Consider the following 19,257-nt stretch of genomic DNA (forward strand, 5'->3'; position numbering starts at 1 on the left):
ACCCAGGTGCATCTCATCTCAGCCAACTGAGAAAGAATTAATAACTGATCCTCTTGACCCATTTAGATAACACCTCTGGCACAGAAGTAGTTCAAGAGGTAGAAGCAATAACCTGCTCATATTCGATATGGGTATTTGCTTATCAGCAGCAAAAGAATAGAAGCAGAGGGAACCACAACTCTTGGCATTGCAATTTTATTAGGTTGTTCATGATTTCAAAGTCACTGTTGTTTGATTGCCTGAAGGGATGATTTGCTCGGAAAGAATAATAGCACCAGGTAGTCTTGTAGGGCTACTTTTATATATTGCTTCTAATAGTGTCAGCCCCACTATGTAGAGCAGACTGAAAACTCAGCTCCACAGAAAAGCTAAAGCCACTTTTATTGAGGATGAGTATAAAAACAGAATCTTGTGAATCTGATAGTGCTTCACCTTCTCCCTCTTATGTTCCAGTGAATAATTCACTATTCCACTTCCAAATGTGTATTTTATATTTTATTTTATTGTATTTCTATGCCACCCTATTCCCAGAGGGACTCAGGGCGGCTCACAAACCAAGTAAGGGGGGGGGGGGGAATACAAGCAGGAAAAAAAGAACAACAGACAAACAACACCACAGTTTAAAAACAAACAACAGCCACACAATTCGAGCGGGGACAGGAACTCATCAGCCCCAGGCCTGTTGGAACAGCCAGGTTTTAAGGGCTTTGCGGAAAGCCTGGAGGCTGGTGAGGGTCCGAATCTCCACGGGGAGATCGTTCCAGAGGGCCGGAGCAGCCACAGAGAAGGCCCTCCTCCAAGTGGTAGCCAATCGGCATTGGCCAGTGGATGGAATTCGGAGGAGGCCTAATCTGTGGGATCTAATCGGTCTGTTGGAGGTAATTGGTAATTGGCAGCAGGCGGTCTCTCAAGTACCCAGGTCCAATACCATGAAGAGCTTTATAAGTGACGACTAGCACCTTGAAGCATATCTGAAGACCAATAGGCAGCCAGTGCAGCTCGCGGAGGATAGGTGTAACGTGGGTGAACCGAGGTGCACCCACGATCGCTCGCTCATGACTTTGGGCAGTTTACCATTGAAACATAAACAAGTACTAAAACATTGAACATATACAAATATTAAAAACAATGCAATAGAATCGCCATGTAGAAAACACTATAGCAATCCATATAGGAGGTGACTAGGGCATGAGTGACTGAACTTAGAACTTCCTGCTGCGGGAATAGGTGCAATTGGTATGAAGGTTCTTCTAGCTACAACTGCCACCTGCTCTTCAAGCAGAAATTGTGAGTTCAGGAAGGTGCCGAGCGTCGTGCACGCATGACCCGTGCATGCACATATGACCCCCCGCTGCAGACACCCTGCCGCAGACACCCTGCCCCACCCCCTGCGCATGCGTGGCAGAGACCTATAAACCATCTGGCTAGCGGGAGGCGCTCACACATGAGCAGTGGAGCTGAGCTGGAGCGACAGCTCACGTGCCTGCAGAGAGGGCTCTGCATGCCCCCTGTGGCACGCATGCCATAGGTTCGCCATCACAGATATATAAGCTCTTTCACTAGGTTTTTAATTGCTTTTCTTTATCATGCTTGAAATTGCATATTTTATTTTGTATGCCATTGAGTACGAGTTTCCTTGAGTGCTCAAATTGAATAGAAAGGTGGGATATAACTCAAATAAATAAATAATGTGTTTAGAGATTCATAAGCAGAATAATCTTTTCTATGTTCTATTCTGACAACAAAAAGCACAAAGGGTAGGTTTCTACACTTAAACAATTCCTATCTAGAATTGGGGGAGGGGGACAGTTTCATAGAGGGAAAGAAGTAGGAAAAGAAAACAGGGTAGCTGAGATAAACATAGAGCAGGGCCCTACAACTTATGATGGATCCTCAGTTTTTTATTGTTTTACAATTAGGCAAGCAGCTAACATATTAACAATTAGCCTGATGTATATATGTCAGCACTTCTGATAGGATTCTGCTTAGCACTGTGGGTCACAGGTTACATTGAACCAGAACAAGAATTGCTGAATGACTGGAATTAAATATCTAAGAATCACCAGGCTTTTAAAACCATTGCAGTAATGAAAATATTCATATTCATGTAGAACTACATAGAAAAACAACAGGGACTTTTCGGTACATATTCATGTTCATATAGTTGATATGTATTCAGGACGGTCAAAAAACTGTAACAGTTTACTTACTTACATCTTAAAATCTGCTTTGGTGGTAGTCTGTGTGGTACTAAACACATAAATTAAGGGCTGATCTCTCAATTCATTTGTAGTTAGGAGAAGCAGAGACAAACCCTAATTTAATTAGAAGTTAAATAATGAATCCTTCCAAACTCCTTTGCTAATCTTGCATAACAGGTGAAATCCAGTGACATTTGGAAGATAGAATCTGCTGGTTTCTAAGTGTTGACAATTCCATTGGAATGATCTGATTTGCTACAGATTCAGAGAGAAGATGTGGAACTTCTGACAATGCAGGAATTCATCCACCCTATTCCAAATCCTTTCATTCCAAAGGACTGAACTTCATCTCTGAAATTCACAATAAGCACAAAAGCATCTAAAGAACCCAAATATATCAGGCAAAATAGAATTTTTCTTTGTCTTGCTGTGTATATACAGGAAATCCAACAGTCAATTTGGAGGCCACAATGAAACAAAGCTTGATGAGAACAAGACACACTGTACCTTGACCTAACATACTCTCTCTCTTTTTTGATGCAACTACTAAGGAGATCTGAAGTTTTTTGCTTTAGCTGGCTTAGCCCTATTTTAGTGCTACAGTATTGTCCAGCGCTAGAACATTGTTTTATTTAAGTGGCTTGCTAAAGCAAGCCAATACCACAATTCTAAATTTTGCTTGTTTCAAACAAGTTATAGTTAAAAGTAAGCAAATTTGCTTAGGGGCTATTAAGTAACAAAGTTGTGCTTATGGAAAATATTTTGATGATTAGACCTCCAAATCGTGTAGTGGAAAGATTTGGTAACATGTACTTACTCCACTCATTTACCAATGCCATAACAGTCTACTTGCTCTTACTTCGTTCCCCATAATGTCCTTCTATGACTCTTAAGATCTTTCTCCGGTGCCTGTATTATATTGCTAAACATTAAAAGAATCTCTTCATTAGAATTTCATACCCTCTCCGTCAATTTTATTTTCAGCTCACTTTCAAATGAAATAGAAATATACCCACCAGATTCTTACATATTCAAAGCAGCGAATTCATGTTTTTGATATATGCTAGAAGGTAACTGATTTGCATCTAAACCCACCTTCCTTATTTTAATGACATTTTACAGAAAGTGGAAAACACCTGGACAAAACATTGAGGGGGGGAGTACTAACTGAAGGAACAATGCATACATTACTTTTCATTTCCCTCCTTCCTGTTTGCTAACATAAAGACATCCAAGAAGGTCACTATTTACACACCACAGTTCTGATTCTCAATTGCCCTGCACTTACAATAATATTTTGTGCCAGAATGACTAAGGTAGCTAAAAACATGTTCAAGACTGGAAAAACTAGTAAGCTGCATTGTAACTCATGATTGTTAGATAATTGTTTCTTCTACAAATTTAATACTTATTTTTATACTGAATTGGGAGGTCAACTGCCTTGAAACATTTATATGGGAAAAAAAGTTTATGCAAAAATGTAGGAAATTTAAAACAGGAAATTCTAAGCACTTTGGAGGCACCTGCTGTACTAGTGGTTCTCAACCTGTGGGCCGGGACCCCTTTGGGGGTCCAACGATCCTTTTACAGGGGTCGCCTAAGACCATTGGAAAACACATATTTTCAAAAAAATACGGAAAACATAAAATAATTTTATGGTTGGGGGTCACAACATGAGGAACTGTATTAAAGGGTTGCCACATTAGGAAGGTTGAGACCCACTGGTTTAGACAATGGTCCACCGTGCAAATGGCTATGAAAGAGTTGTGTGAGAGAGATGGGGAAGAACAAATACAGATGAACAAATTTAGGTCAATGTATCCATCTGGGAACTTGAAAGCAGTCCCTCAATGATAGGTGTCTGGTGTGAATTTGAGGTTATAGCAGAGTAGACCAACTCATTCACTGGGATGTCTTGAAAGATTGAGGTAGACAGGCATGCATTTCTGACACCCAACTTTGTTTAACAACTGCTATCTCTCTTCTCCCCAACTAGCTTCACTAAATTAATCTGCTATAGCAAGACAGATGCAGTTTGTATTTCAATAAATTTATTTTCCCAATGGATAACCTGCTCCTTGTGGATGCAGTGAATATGTTGTTGGTGGAACTCAGATTTCTAGAAATCCAATAATTCAGTTCCTGCAAATCTTATCTTAAATCTGTATCTAGCACAAGAAGACCTTACCACTTCTGCATCTAACAAATGCAAGATTAATTCAGGAAACAGATTTGATAGGCAGATGAGTTAAAAACTTTAAAAAAAACTTTCCAACGTTTTTTTTTTTGAGCAGCAATAAGATATTAACAATCTCTATAGATGAAATTATTTCTAGATTTTGAAAACAAGAAAATCAGGTGTATTTCATCACCCGAAGTTTTTTCTCCTCTCTAAAGCACTACGTGTGCACTAAATATCTCAATCTGTGTCTAAATGATGCAGCCTTTCCCAAGATGTTTATAATCTTCAACTTTCATAATCATGAGCCAGCAAAACCAATGACTGGATATTATGTTGTCTAGATATTATAGGAAGTGAAATCCACCCCATCTGAGGGCAAGCCAGGACAGACCAATTGCCTAACTCGAGACTATGTCTGAGGGCTATGCTTAATCCAAAGGAGTCTTGAATTCCTTGATTCCAAAAAGAATCTCAAATGTCTACTGCTGTTACTGGAAATAAGCCAGAATATTCAGTAGCCTTTCACTGTGGAGAAAGCGCTGACCATGTTAAACAACTGCATATGCCTGCAAAGTACATTTGCAAAAATGTGAATCTGTTTAGCCTGGCTTTAAATAGGAACCTCCGGCCCAGGCAATGCCAAAATATCCCTTTTCATCTTGACCCAGCACCGGATTCAACCTTCAGCTTTACACAGCAGAACATTCAGGACAGCAAATAGTATGCATGTATCGAAGTGGGTAAAGACAAACATTCTACCAACATGTTAAAATACCAAATAAGTTTAAAATATAATTTGCCTAATTTCCTTTCCAATTTCTGATTAAATTTTTCTAGTTTTTGAAGGTTATATTGCCTTCCCTGCCCCCATACGAATGGAAGGAGATGAAAGCACAGAAGTTTATTTCATAACTTTCCTTCACCAACAGCTGTTGCTGCTATCACTGCTGAGCAAGCATTGCTTCAGGCAATTATTGACTTTACTGAATCCTGTGGGGAAGGAGAGATTTCCTGGATAAAATCTGAAAAACACCTTAAACATGTTTAAAATTCTGTTTCCTGTCAAAGCATTATTTCTGCAGAGTAAGAATGCTATCTAATCAGTCTTCATAGTGACACTTAACATCTTTGAAGTAAAGAACCCTCCCCAAATCTTTTATACATTATCACAGCTGACTTTTACAAAAAAAAAAGAAAGAAAGAAGAAAAAAAGTTGAGACAGAGATACTGTTAAGTCAGTGTACAGCTTCCCACAGCTTCCTTTTCTGTAAACATGGGGGAACAGCAATTGGATATTTACACTATTAAAATGCTCTTTTTATTGGTGATAAATAATATACCTGAGACACCCGTTCTCTTGGCTGTAGATAGCATCCAGGAATGGGCTAACTCCATCCAGCATCCATTCGGACTGAGTCTACAATTTGTGTTGACATGCCTCTTCTAGTAACTCCTCCCAGCTTTTGATGATGATGGCACTGTAGACAGATGTGTTAATTGACCATGCCTCTCCTCACTAGTCTAGGGCCGGACACCAATCAGGGTGGGGCTGGATGCTATCTCCACCACCAAGAGAACGGGCGTCTCAGGTAATAACAACACCCATTCTCCATAGTTGGTGGAGATATCATCCAGGAATGGGACATACCAAAGCCTGGCTTGTCCTTACGGGTGAGCTGCTGTTCGGGCTGAGACCCCCCTGATCTGTGCGCACCTGTTGAAGAACCCTCCTGCCAAAAGCAGCCTCCGCCGATGCATATTTGACTAATTTGTAATGGTCAATAAATGGGGACGGAGAGGTCCAAGTGGCAGCTTGACAGACTCCTCTATTGAGGCCTGTGTTTCCCATGGTACAATCGTGGCCACACTCCTGGTGGAATAAGCCATGATGCGCCTTGGTGGTGGTAACAACTGCTCTTCGTAGGACTTTGCAATGCAGGCCCTGATCCAATGACCCAGTGGAGATGAAGAGGCCACCAGGAAAACCACCTTTAGGGAAAGGTAGCACAGGCAGGTGGACCTCAAGAGTACAGGGGGCTTTGTAAGGGCGTCCAATACTCTGGTCAAGCCCTAAGTTGGATACCTATGGATGACTGGGGGCCTGAGACTGGTAGTACCCCTGAGGAGACTCCGTACTAGAGGATGGTTGGAAGAGATACAGAAGAACCACAATTCAGGACTGAGGATAGGGTCACCACCTGTCTCCGAAGAGAGTTAGGAGACAAACCACTGTAAGTTCCTGTTGGAGATAGTCCAGGATACTACGGATGGAAGTGGCTATAAGGACGACATTCTTACTTGAGCACCAATAGGTGAAAGCGTCATAGATGCGGTTGGTCAAGATGGCGTCATAGATGTGGTTGGTCAAGGACCACTGTGAAACCTGAATGGTTCTGAGCGAAAGGTTGTCCGCACTCAGGACCCTCCCCTCAATTTCCAGGTGGTCAACTGGAGCCACTGAGGGTCCGGATGGATTAGCAACCCCTGGCTGAGCACAACCTTGGATGGAGAAATCCTCCAGGGAAGGGCCACTGAAAGGTTCATCAAGTTGGAGAACCAAGGTCGTCTGGGCCAGTGTGGAGCCAGTAGCAGTAGCTCTGCCCCCTCCTCCTCCAGCATCTTCCTGATGACCCTCTGGATGAGAGGAAGAGGGAGGGAGGCATACAGCAGCCCCGGTGGCCATGGGCAGCTAAGGGTATCAGCTCCCTCCAAATACTAGAACCACGCACCTCATGTAATACCTGGGGAGATGACTGTTGTCTGGGGTGGTGAAGAAGTCGAGAACCGGCAGGCCGAATTGGATGGTTGAATCCCTGAACAGGTTCGGGTGCAGACATTACTTTGTGTGATTGACCTGGGAGTGGCTAAGCCACCCTGGAAATGTGCTCTGCACGTATTGACAATAGGTGTTTCTCTGCCAAGAGGCCCAGCTGTTCAGTCTCCTGCATGACAGGTTTGGAGCAAGCCCCCTCTTGGCGGTTGATATTGGCCTTTGTGGCCATTTTGTCCGTGAGGACCAGTATGTGTCTGTTGACCATGCTGTCCCGTTAGTAGATAAGGGCCAGATGGACTGCCTGAAGCTCTAGCCAATTTATGTTGTGACTCAGGTCAGACGGAGACCACTGGCCTTGAGACATCTGAGAGTGTAAATATGACCCCCAGCCAAAAAGACTGGCATCTGTTGTCAGCACCAGGCAGTCCGGATCCTTGAACAGGGATCCCCTGGAAATGGCCGGGGCAATCACCATCCTAGAGATCTGGTCCCCTCCGACAGTACCTACATTGTGATTGCTGAGCAGTTCCTGTTGGCCCTCTGGTGTGGAAGCAGAAGCCACTGGAGGCGTTGGCTGTGGAGTCAAGCCCACGGAACTATTGCAAAGCAGGAAACCATCTTCCCGAGCAGTTGGGAGAAGAGTAGTTGAACCTGCCGCTGGCTTCATATATGTTCTGCCAGTTCCCGGAGGCTGGTCTGGCGCTCTTGGGACAGGTAAACCATGCTCTCTTGTGGTGTCTATGATTGCCCACAGATGAATGAAACGCATTGTGGGGTGTAGGTGGCTTTTCTCTAGGTTTATTGAGCCGAGCCGAGGTGGAGCAGTGGTTAAATGCAGCACTGCAGGCCACTTCAGCTGACTGCAGTTCCTGCAGTTCAGCGGTTCAAATCTCACCGGCTCAAGGTTGACTCAGCCTTCCATCCTTCCGAGGTGGGTGAAATGAGGACCCGGATTGTTGTTGGGGGCAATATGCTGACTCTGTAAACCGCTTAGAGAGGGCTGAAAGCCCTATGAAGCGGTATATAAGTCTAACTGCTATTGCTATTGCTATTATTGAGAACCCGTGGTCTCGCAGGATCTGGATGGTGGTGTTCAAGTCTCTTGCTGCTGGGACTGCCAATCTGGACTGAAGGAGGATGTTGTCTAGATAGCACTGAACCCTGACTGGTTTGGAGAGCGGAGGTGGGCTGCGAATGCTGCTAGCAGCTTGGTGAACATCCTGGGTGTCTGAGGAAAGACCAAAGGGGAGGGCCCTGTATTGGAAATGTTTCCCTGCATAACAGAACTGAAGAAACTGTCTGTGGCCGGGAAGAATGAGCACATGGAGGTATGCCTCTGTTAGATCTATCTATGTGAGAAAACCGTCTCCCCAGACGCCTTCCAGAATGGTCTGGAGCAAATGCATCTTGAACCGCCGGTAGACGATATGGTGGTTCAGGTGTTTGAGATTGAGAATCACTCTCCAGCCCCCTCCCCCTGCCACAGGCCTTTGGGATGATGAACAGGAGGGAGAGTAAAACCACTGTCCTCATTGCTCCTCTAGAACAGGCTGAATCGCTCAGATCTCCAGGAGATGCTGGCTTGTCTGTTTCACGAGAAACCTCTTGTCCTGGTCCCAGGAGATGGGCACTTGAAGAAGAACCTCGGGGGGTTGGATAGAAATTCCAGGGACAGCCCGAATTTCACCGTCTCCCTGACCCAGGCGGCCAGAGTTATCTCCTCTCATTGGTTGGCAAAGAATGCCAATGATGAGAAGATTCTCCAGGCAGTTGCTTTTGCTGCTAAAAGGGACCTCCCCCACTTCTAAAGGATCTCTTGGGTGGGAATCTCTGGGCACTTGTTAGCCCTATTGTGCTTCTGATCCTGTCTGGGGGGAAGTTGACATTGTGGATGGGGAAGGTTAAAGCCGAAAGGGTAAGCGCTGATAGTAAGGAGAAACACAAGTCTCGGACTGTTGGTAAAGTGATGGCAGAATCTTGCGCTTGTCCCTAGACATGACAAGGAGTGGCTCTAAAGGGGCTCCAAAAAGCTGATTCCCAGTAAGGGGGGAAGACATCAGCCTCCACTTTTGTCTACCATCCGCTTGCAAAGGTTTAAGCCAAAGGTCGCTATCACCGAGGCAATAATTTGGACACAAACCGAGCTGTGTTCAGGGTTGCGTCCGCTGAAAGCTCTATTGCCTCCTTTAATTTATTGAGGTCTGGATGGGTTCTGGTATTGGGCAGGGTGATCTTACCCTGCAACTGCTTTAATCAGAGCAGAGAAACTCTGGTAAAGAAGAACGCCACAGTGGAGGATCTGATCACCCAGGCAGTGGCCTGGTGACACTTGACCAGGGTCTGCTCAGACCTCTTGTCCCCTTGGCAGAGTGCTTCCTAAAGTGAACTTGTAAGAACCGTTGTTGGTGACAGGGCTACGACAGGCGCATCCACAGTAGGAACCTCAAGAGCCTTAGCTAAGTCAGGGCCAAAGTTGCAGAAGCTGGGAGGAGCTACCAGAGGAGGTATGTCATCACAGATTGTAGACTCAGTCCGATTGGATGCTGGACGGAGTTAACTCATTCCTCGAGGCTATCTCCACCAACAATGGAGAATAACTAAATGGTTTGACATTAAATAAACAAAACAAGTTAAACAATCAAAGACATGAATAGGTATGAAAAAAGAATTTGCCCTTATGCAAGAGACTTAGGTCTAAAGAACTGTCTTTGGTACCTAAAAAATGCAACAATGAGACCACTGAATGCAAGTGGAAAAGAGCATTCCACAGAGCAGGCATCCATCCCCAGAAAGGTCCGCCTGATTAATTGTAAGGTGACAATCTACACCGTGAAACTTGCAATACGATCTCCTTGGACAAAGTGTTTATGCAGTTTAGAAGCAGAAAGTCAATCTCATAGTCTAAAGTCATCCAGACCTTTATGCATGAATAAGAAAAACTGCCTGTGGCCCAAAAGCAGAATGATACACCATAATATGATGGGGCCATATTGCCTAGCTAGGTGTAGAATGTAACAACCTGACCTCTACATTCTGTGTTCACTGCAGTTTTAATCAAAATATGCAGTTAACCAAAGCTTTGACAGCAGCGGCCACGCTATTTCTCTTTAGGAAAAGATAATACCTGCTAATGCCAATATTGACCAAATTGTTCTCCTGATGATTGCATCCACTAGTTTCATATAGATGGTTAAGAATTATTTGGGATATGATTATGCCTTGTGCCATGATTCCAAGGTACTGTCATTCAATGTTATTTTCTAACATTGTCGCTGCAAGTTGGCATGTTTCCAAAACCACCTCTTGGAGAAGAATGCCAATGGTTAATAATACAAAAAAGCTGCAGGATCAAGAAAATCACACTATCATTTCTTCTTCGTAGAAGGTCATCCATCAGGTCATCCAAGGCTAATTCAGTCTTAAAATTGTGTCCGAATACAGGTTGACTGTTCCCCCCCCACAACAAAATGAAAATACTACACAGATGCACAGTATTATTCCTCTCCAGCTCCTTGCTCCCAAAGGAGGTACTCTGATGAAAATAATAAGACTTTACATCCATGTTTTGTCCCTCAGAAGGGGGTAACTACCGCCTCTTTAAGAGCTGGCAACACAAGCTACCACTCAAAAATGTGCTCAACCACTTTACAGATATACTTAGCTCAGCTAGCTCTAACAGCCAAGAGGGGAAGGGGTCAAGAGGTGCAGACTGATCAGCTACAAACATAGTGTCCATATCCCCAGGCCTTCAAAATTGAAAGCACTGAGACATAATTGGACCAAATGATGTACCAGATACTATGTCAGAAGTAGAATACGAGATGACATGAACATGATTTTTATCTTCCAAATGTCTTGCAAATTGATCATAGCAGGCTTTTGGGATTATCAAGGGCAAATAACAAGACCTTAATTATTCTGAAGGGCTCTGCTGGATGTCTATTTGAGGATGAGTGGAGATTACAAAGTAAACTTTTTTGTAGCCTCATCACAAATTAGTAGATATATGCATGCCTGGTTGGACAGACACTTTAACTTTCTATTGGCCTGTTCCATTATTCTCTGTTCCAGAGAATCGGGGACAAATTGCGGTTCTACATGGTCTGAGAAGACATTTGAGACTGACCATAACAGTAGCCCATTTTTTTCATAATTGCATTCTCAAGCAGAGCATTGACAGGATTCTTGCTCTGGTTTTTACAAACTCTCCTGAAGGATTTAGAAATTCATTGGATTCCCTAAGTCTTAAGATGGATCACATTAGTGGGCCCCCAATCCTAGCAGAAGAGCATGCCACCATGGAACCAACACTCACCAGATGGCAATCTGATCAAGACAGCCAAAGAGCTTTTGTCATCCCCACTACCACATATCCAGTCTACCCAGTGGTGGGTTCCGGATCCCGTCCTTCACATGAATGTGCGCAACACACATGCGCATGCGTCTTACCATCCAACAACACCTCCACGACGGTCCAGCTGCTTGGCGGGGCCTGGCGTCATCCTCATGAATATGTGCAGCGCATGCACATGTGTCTTACCATCCAGCTACACCTATGCGATGCTCCAGCTGCTCAGCAAAGTGTTGCACAGGCGCTGTACACGCCATGCACGTGTGCAGAAGCCCCGAAGAGTTTAAAGACAGGTAAGGCGTGTGGGCGGGCAGGTGGACCCTCCAGAGCACCATACCAGAAAAGTATGCGGTGCTCCGGGCAGGCTCCAGTACGTCTGTACCAGGGCATACTGCCTGCAACCCACCACTGAGTCTACCCCTTCAGAGACGGAAACAAAAACTAAGTTGATAGTAAGCCTGGCCCTACACACTGATTTGATAACAACTGGATAGTCTCATTTTTCCCCACAACAACCCACTGAGGTGGATTGGGCTGAGAGAGTATGATTGGTCCAGTAACCCAGCTGGCTTTCATGCCTAACATGGGGCTAAAATTCAGTTGCCTGGTTAAAATTAAATTTCATTTTTTTATGGAACAGCACATACAAGTGAAAATCACCCAACCATCCAAGCTATGACATGTGTGTTTAAAGAAAACATCCAGCTGTCTCATCTTTCATTAGAACACAACAAATGATATGGAACATCAGTTCTCACCTAAGAGTGTCCAATCCACACATCCTAAATTCATGCCCTTACATCAAAGGACTTAGGACTCACATTATTATAAGCCTTAAAAGCTACTCCTACAGAGCAAGTAACTCTTTTAAAGTTGCTTTCCAGCATGTTCGAAATAGACCGGTGCTAGGGAAACAATCTATAGCTGGTTAGGAAATTTATAGCAAATAGTCAAGCACCTCCTAGAAGTTAATAGAGCTAGAACAATTAGCCTCCTAATTGTCTTGAAAGCCAAGAAAAAGAAAAGGCAAGAAAAGGTTTTGTAAGAAGAGCTAGTAGGTTCTAATGAGATGGAATGCCTTTCATCTCCTTCCAACTTCCTTAAACTCTTAGTAAGTTTTCATTTGGTTGATTTCAGTGATTAAGAATTACAGTTCATGTTTCATATTAAGACAATGCATACTTTGAAAATGACTCAGAAGAACAAGCGGACAAGCACAGCATCTTTCTGCTATTCTTTAAGATTCTTTCCCCCCCAGATTTCAATATAAAGCTAAAATAAGATGCCCCTGCTTTAAAAGTTGCATTAGCAATAGCAATAGCAGTTAGACTTATATACCACTTCATAGGGCTTTCAGCCCTCTCTAAGCGATTTACAGTCAGCATATTGCCCCCAACAACAATCTGGGTTCTCATTTTACCCACCTCGGAAGGCTGGAAGGCTGAGTCAACCCTGAGCCGGTGAGATTTGAACAGCCGAACTGCAGAACTGCAGTCAGCTAAAGTAGCCTGCAGTGCTGCATTTAACCACTGCGCCACCTCGGCTCTATTAAAGAGGCACAGTTGTAACAATCTGATTTATTAAAGCAGCAGCATATTTTCAGATTTGCACAGAAGCTTGAAGAAAGGAACAAGCTGTTTAATGAACAGAAGAGAAGCACTGTAATCAAGCAAATTCTAAAACTGTTCTTCCACATGATTTTTGTAGATGAACAATCCCGTTCTATCAACCACTATGACTTTCACTAACAATGCCTTCCAAGACAAAGTAAAAGAAAATTTCAAACGTTCCTCTTATAGAGTCCTTGTTCCTAAATATTAAATGTTTCCAAAAAAATCATCCATGATAGACACGGCTCCAAAGATTTAATCTTTGGAGTAATGAATTTCTAATCAAATATACAAATATATAGGTAGAACTTTACCTATTGTTTTACTTATTCATTTTAGATACAGAATCCATTGAGAAACATGTTTTGCACTAAACTGCCCTGGCAAACCACTTAGAAGTCCTGCAGCACAGCTGTGCTACTGGATTCCTCTTTTTGAGTAACCTCAAGTATTATACTGCATGGTTTCTTCGCTTTTAATTACCAAAATATTTACTTAATGATTTTGGAAAGCCCTCAGTGAAACACAGGTGTTAAACACTGAAATCAATACAGTGCCACAGAGACAAAACCAAGCCAAACTCAGCCATAAACATGTATTTCACTCAGGAAGGAGAAAAGGGTACCAACTTCACTTACCTTACCACTGGATCTGGGATTGTTTCTGTATTTGCTGGCACCTGAACACCCTTTTCCCACTCTTGCCTCCAGGGATCAGCAAGGATATAATACTCATCCGGGCTCAGCTGGAAAGAATCTGGGATCTTCATTGCTGTTATCAAGTCGGTGCGAAAAACCTGAAGATGACAGATGAAAAGGACAGTAATGAAATCACTGGCAATGAAGATTTTGAAAGCAGAGACTTTGCCAAGCTTGGAACAGATGAGGGAGTGGATTGGACAAGCTGAAACAGATATGGCCAATAAAATGGCTCCTTACATACTTGCTAATCTGGCATGTCTAAATTCATCCAATCGGAAAAAAAATCAAGAAAATCTGGGATCAAATAGGCAGCTCTGAAGAATAGAGGAGAACAGCATCATATCATAAAAGGGACTGATGATAAAACTGGGCAATACTGCACTGAATAAAGCTGAAAAGGATTTGATATTCACAATAGTGGGAAAAAAGTTACTCAAATTTATTTCTGAGCAAGTGAAACACTGAACAAGGAAGCTAAGTTCCATTGGAGGTAGAACTAATACTGAGAACATTTAACATTGGAGAAAAAGGACAAATACATTTTTGTTCAGGCAATGAATGTATGCACCATCACTGCCATGATAATAAATGAAATTAGCAACTATTATTCTGGTTTGCTACTCTTCCTTTGGACATGTACTTTACTTGTATTTCCCATGTGCACAGTATGAATTCTCAAGTATGTGTCATTTTACTATTCATATAAATCAAGAAAACAGAAACTTTCTTGAGGAAGGAGGAGCCGAAGTCGCGACGACACAACGTGTGATCTCAATGCTCTGAGATCGCAGTCAATACTTTTGCTCCTGGGTGGTCCAAATGGACCTAAACCGTCCCGCAGAGACAGTGAACAGGAAGAATACATCTTGCTGATCACAGGGACATTGCAGTCTCTGATTGATCCAAGAGAAGCTCTTCAAGCTGGTGACAAAAAATCCAGCCAAATGGCTGATGAAGTCGGGGCGGCTCCAAAACGGAAGGATATGGAAAGAGAAAGTGTTTTCAGCTGCTAAGGAATTTTTACTGTTTTAAAAGTGACTGCCTATAAAAAAAACCTTAAAATTAATTTAAATTGGAGAACAGAAGAAATAATTGGCAGAATTAAATTTGGACAGGTTTTGAACAGTGGGTCATCCTACCTTTTAAATGCTATCTTTATGGATGGAATTTATGCAAGCCTTTTAATACGAACGGATTAAGTTTCCTTCTTCTATTTTTTTTTCTTTGACTATTCTCTCTAATCTATGGACTAAAATTCTCCTCTTTCATTACTGTGGGTGTTTTTCTAACTCTTTTACAAATCAGACCTTTTTAAACTTGAAATACAAAAAAATACAAAAAGAAACAAAGAAATGGTAACATTGTAACACTGCTACTTGGAGGCTAGAGGTTTGTGTATTGGAAATGAAATACTTTTTTCACTGATTATCCTGGCTTGGCACTTCAAGAACTCACAGCTTGTTTATAGAGAGTGATAAGAAGAAGAAAAGCACATAGATGTTCCCACAGAAGTAGATTTTTAAAAAGAGAAAGCTGAAATGTTATTGTGATGCTTAATTCTGTTAAAATCTTCTAAGCTAGAGCAGCAGTGTTTGTCAGCTGGAAATCATGGTGCAATTTCAACACCAGAAAGAAGTTTTAAGTCTGCAAAAGATATTCTCAGAAATACAGAAATTATCAAATACAAGTGTGAGGATAGAGAAGAAGTTGGATTACTTAGTGCATCTAACAGCAAAATATGACGGAGAAGTTGAAGATGTTCATCAAATGGAAAAAATGGCAGTTAAAATCCAAAAAATCGAAGAGGAAAATGAATATAAAGAAATTAAAATTGCTGCTATTTATGGTGATTGGTTTGCTTCTGAAAATGGAAAGAGTGGAATACTGAAAGAGGAATTAAATGGAGGAGAAACCTACCCCAGATGGGAAGATACAGAAGAGGAAAAAATAAAAGAATTTATGGATTTAAAGGGAGAAATCTTATTAGCAATACTTTTGATAACACCACCGACAATCAAAGATAAGCTGATTAAGGAAACAGAAGAAGGCATAGAAATTACATGAGAGATTTTATAAGCAAAGAGTTGCTAAGAGGAGTCCGTACAAAGTTGATTAAGGAGATGATTAGAGGACTGATGCCACAAATGGCAGAAGATATGACACTGTCTTGTTACTGGAAAGATACAGGTTGATAGATGGAAGAGTATAATTTAAAACTAGCTAAACTTAGCAAAATTTAATGATAATATAGTTAAATAAATAATTGATAATGATAATAATGTATACAATGTGTAGTGTTATGATAAGTAATAACTGGATATGAATATTGAATGGTACCCATGAAAGGAAGATTAGAAACCCTTTTGGATTATATATAAAGGTTAATAATAATAATAATAAAAAGAATTAAGTTAGATTCAGCTAAGTCTTGATTACTAGGGGGAAAATGATATGATGCAGGATATAGTCAAATAAAGGAGTGATAACGATAATAACGTATATATATGTATGGGTACAACATAAGGAAATGGGATGTAAATTGTAAACAGTGATTTGGAAAGAAGGATAGAAATATTAAATATTATGGATGTTTAGCTAGAATAGGACATAAGGATTTAGTGTCATTGGAGGATTTTAGAAATAGTAAATGAAATGCCAGTATGTGATTATGTATTAAATCTTGGTATATTTTATGATGGGACGTTTAAACAACTATAGTCAAATGAAAATGGAAGTATGATGACGGTAACATGTATAAATATCTGAGTTAAAATACTTGAGTTAATATGAATTATGCTTGATGACTGTGGAAGAGATGCACGAAAGTCTTTTGTAACCAACTGATTTACTTTCTACAGTATGTAAAAAAGGAAGTTTTTATGTGTTGTGTTTGTTTTGAAAATTAAAAAAAAACTTTTAAAAAAAGAAAACACAAACTTTCTCCTCTTAATTTTTAGAAACTATTCTTTTCAAAGTACAACAGTATTGTTAACTAAAGTACCATTATACTGAAGAGAAAGATCACAAACACTTTATTTGCTAATGACCAGAAACACAGGAGGGTCTTTGTATGTCAATATTAGCAAGTAGTCTCCAATTTGTACTTTATAATTAGGGATACTCTATACTTTGAAACCAGTGTATCCTTGGATTTGCTCTCATTTCTCCCAGAAATTATTTTGGAACGGCAATTTATAGTGCTGCTTGTAACTTCTGAATTGAATTGGGGAGGGGGAGGGTATGTATGCACAGGCTAAGCTAGGGAAAGACTGTTGGCTTACCTGAACGGTCATTCTATGTGCGCTGCAGGATAATCCAAGCATGAATTAACTTTGTCTGCTTGTCCAGAGACTGAGTTAGAACAAAACCTGACCACGCCTTCTCTACTCGACAGAGCTCAGTTTTTTCAATGAAGGCATGGCCGGTCCAAGAGATGGAGTCTAAGAAGGTAAGTCCTTATGGTGCTCTGACCATAAGTCCTGATGCGACCCTAGACCAAATCGGTCACCAGGGTGGGGTTGGATTCTCCTGCAGTGCACGTAGAATGACTGTTCAGGTAAGCCAATGGTCTTTCTCCTCTGCGCTGCTTGGAGAATCATGGTATATGCCCAAGCATAGTGTCCCAAGGGTGCGAAGTAGACCGGTCCAGAATCCTGGAATCTGAATGAACCCTCTGCAACACCTGTCATCCGAAGGACACCTCGGGCAGGGCAAACATGTCCAGTTTATAATGCCTGTCAAAGGGCAATGGAGATGACCACGTTGCTGCCCTGCATTATTTCTTCAACTGAAGCCTGTGTTGCCCAAGTGGCAGTAGTGGCAGCACTCCTGGTGGTGTGGGCTGTGATACGTTGAGGCAATGGCCTGGCCTGAATCTCATAGGCTTTGACTATACAAGCCTTTAACCACCGACCTATGGTGGCAGGAGTCACATTCTGTCCCATAGATGCTGGTTGAAAGGACACGAATAGGGATTCAGTCCTGAAGGAAGCCGTTCGTTTGACATACCTACGGAGAGCCATCTTTACATTGAGATGGTGCCACTTCCTCTCAAGAGGATGTGTAGGTCGTGGATAGAAGTCCGGGAGGATAATCTCCTGGGCCCTATGAAACCATGAATTAACTTTAGTCAGAAAGGAAGGGTCTAAGCATAGGACAACTCTGTCAGGATAGAAAATGCGGAGGTCTCTGCAGACCGAGAAGACCGCTAGTTCCAAGATCCTCCTGGCCGAAGTAATGGCCATGAGGAAAACAACCTTAAGAGTCAGTAATCGAAGGTTGTTTATGCACAAAGGTTCAAATGGGGTGGAGGTAAGAGCCTGGAGCATGATAGACAAGTCCCAAGTGGGGTAGCAATGCACCATGAGTGGACTGAGGTTTGAAGCCCCTTTCGGGAAACTATGCACCCTCAGGTGATGAGCAAGGGTATAGCCATCTCCGCCTGGAAGAATTGTTGATAAAGCTGCCAGCTGTCGACAGAAAGTGTTGGGGGAAAGGTCAGTCTAATCCATCCTGCAAAAACTCCAAAACCTGTGGAATAGAAGCAGTCATGGGAACAATACGTCCTATGCAGCACGATCTGCAGAAGGCAATCCAAGTGGCATTGTATATATGTGTTGTGGAAGGTCATCTGGCTGCCTGAATCTTTTGGATGACTCTCCTGGAGAAGTTGTCCCGTGTTAAAATATCCTCCACTGGGGCTCCGGATGGAGTAGGGGCCCCTGGCTGAGGGATATCTTGTTGTCTGGAATCATCCAGGGTCTGGCAATCGAGAGGTTGACCAGGTCGGTGTACCAGGGGTATCTGGGCCAGTGGGGAGCAATAAGCAGTACTTCCGCTCTCTCCACAAGCACCTTCCAAATGACTCTTGGGATGAGAGGAAGGGGTAGAAAAACGTACAGAGGAAGGGGTGGAAACTCACCCTGGGGCCAAGGGCTGCGGAGAGCATTGACCCCTTCCGCCCCCTGGAACAAAGAACCTGCTGAAGAACCTTGGGAGATGAGTGTTGATCGGATGAGTGAACAGGTCCATGGTCGGTTGTCCGAATCTGAGGGTCAGCTCCTGGACCTGAATGAAGATGCCATTCTGAATGGTTCACCATGACCCTGCTCAACCAATTCGCTTGCACATTTATGGTCCCAGAAATGTGCTCCGCTCTGAGTAATAGGATGTGTGACTCCTCCCAGAAACTTAGTCTCTTCATCCCTAGCATGAGTGACCTGGAGTGGGACCCTGATGATTGATATGGGCCTTTGTGGCAACACTGTCGGTGAGGATCAGGACATATTGGCCTGCGACTACCTCCCGGAAGCATCAAAGGGCTACATGGGCAGCCCAGAGCTTCAACCAGTTGATATTGTTCACTAGCTTCTATGGACTCTAGCACCCCTGAACCACATGAGTCTGGTATGGGCACCCCACCCGAATAGGCTGGCATCG

At 42.6% G+C, this 19,257-nt stretch overlaps 1 protein-coding gene across 2 annotated transcripts in view; it reads right to left on the reverse strand.

Moving 5' to 3' along the window:
* The window catches only part of JADE2 (jade family PHD finger 2), a 189,988-nt gene that overhangs the window by 111,803 nt on the left and 58,928 nt on the right, over positions 1-19,257 (reverse strand). For both annotated transcript variants that reach the window (XM_087709532.1, XM_087709531.1), the window contains exon 4: positions 13,756-13,913. In XM_087709532.1, the coding sequence (XP_087565658.1) occupies positions 13,756-13,913 (158 nt within the window). The remainder of the gene's footprint in view (positions 1-13,755; positions 13,914-19,257) is intronic.

The sequence above is a fragment of the Thamnophis sirtalis genome, unplaced genomic scaffold (genome assembly GCF_051295495.1).
Source record: "Thamnophis sirtalis isolate CommonGarterSnake01/CBP01778 unplaced genomic scaffold, rThaSir2_p1.2 scaffold_3, whole genome shotgun sequence".
In the NCBI taxonomy this organism is placed as follows: Eukaryota; Metazoa; Chordata; class Lepidosauria; order Squamata; family Natricidae; genus Thamnophis; species Thamnophis sirtalis.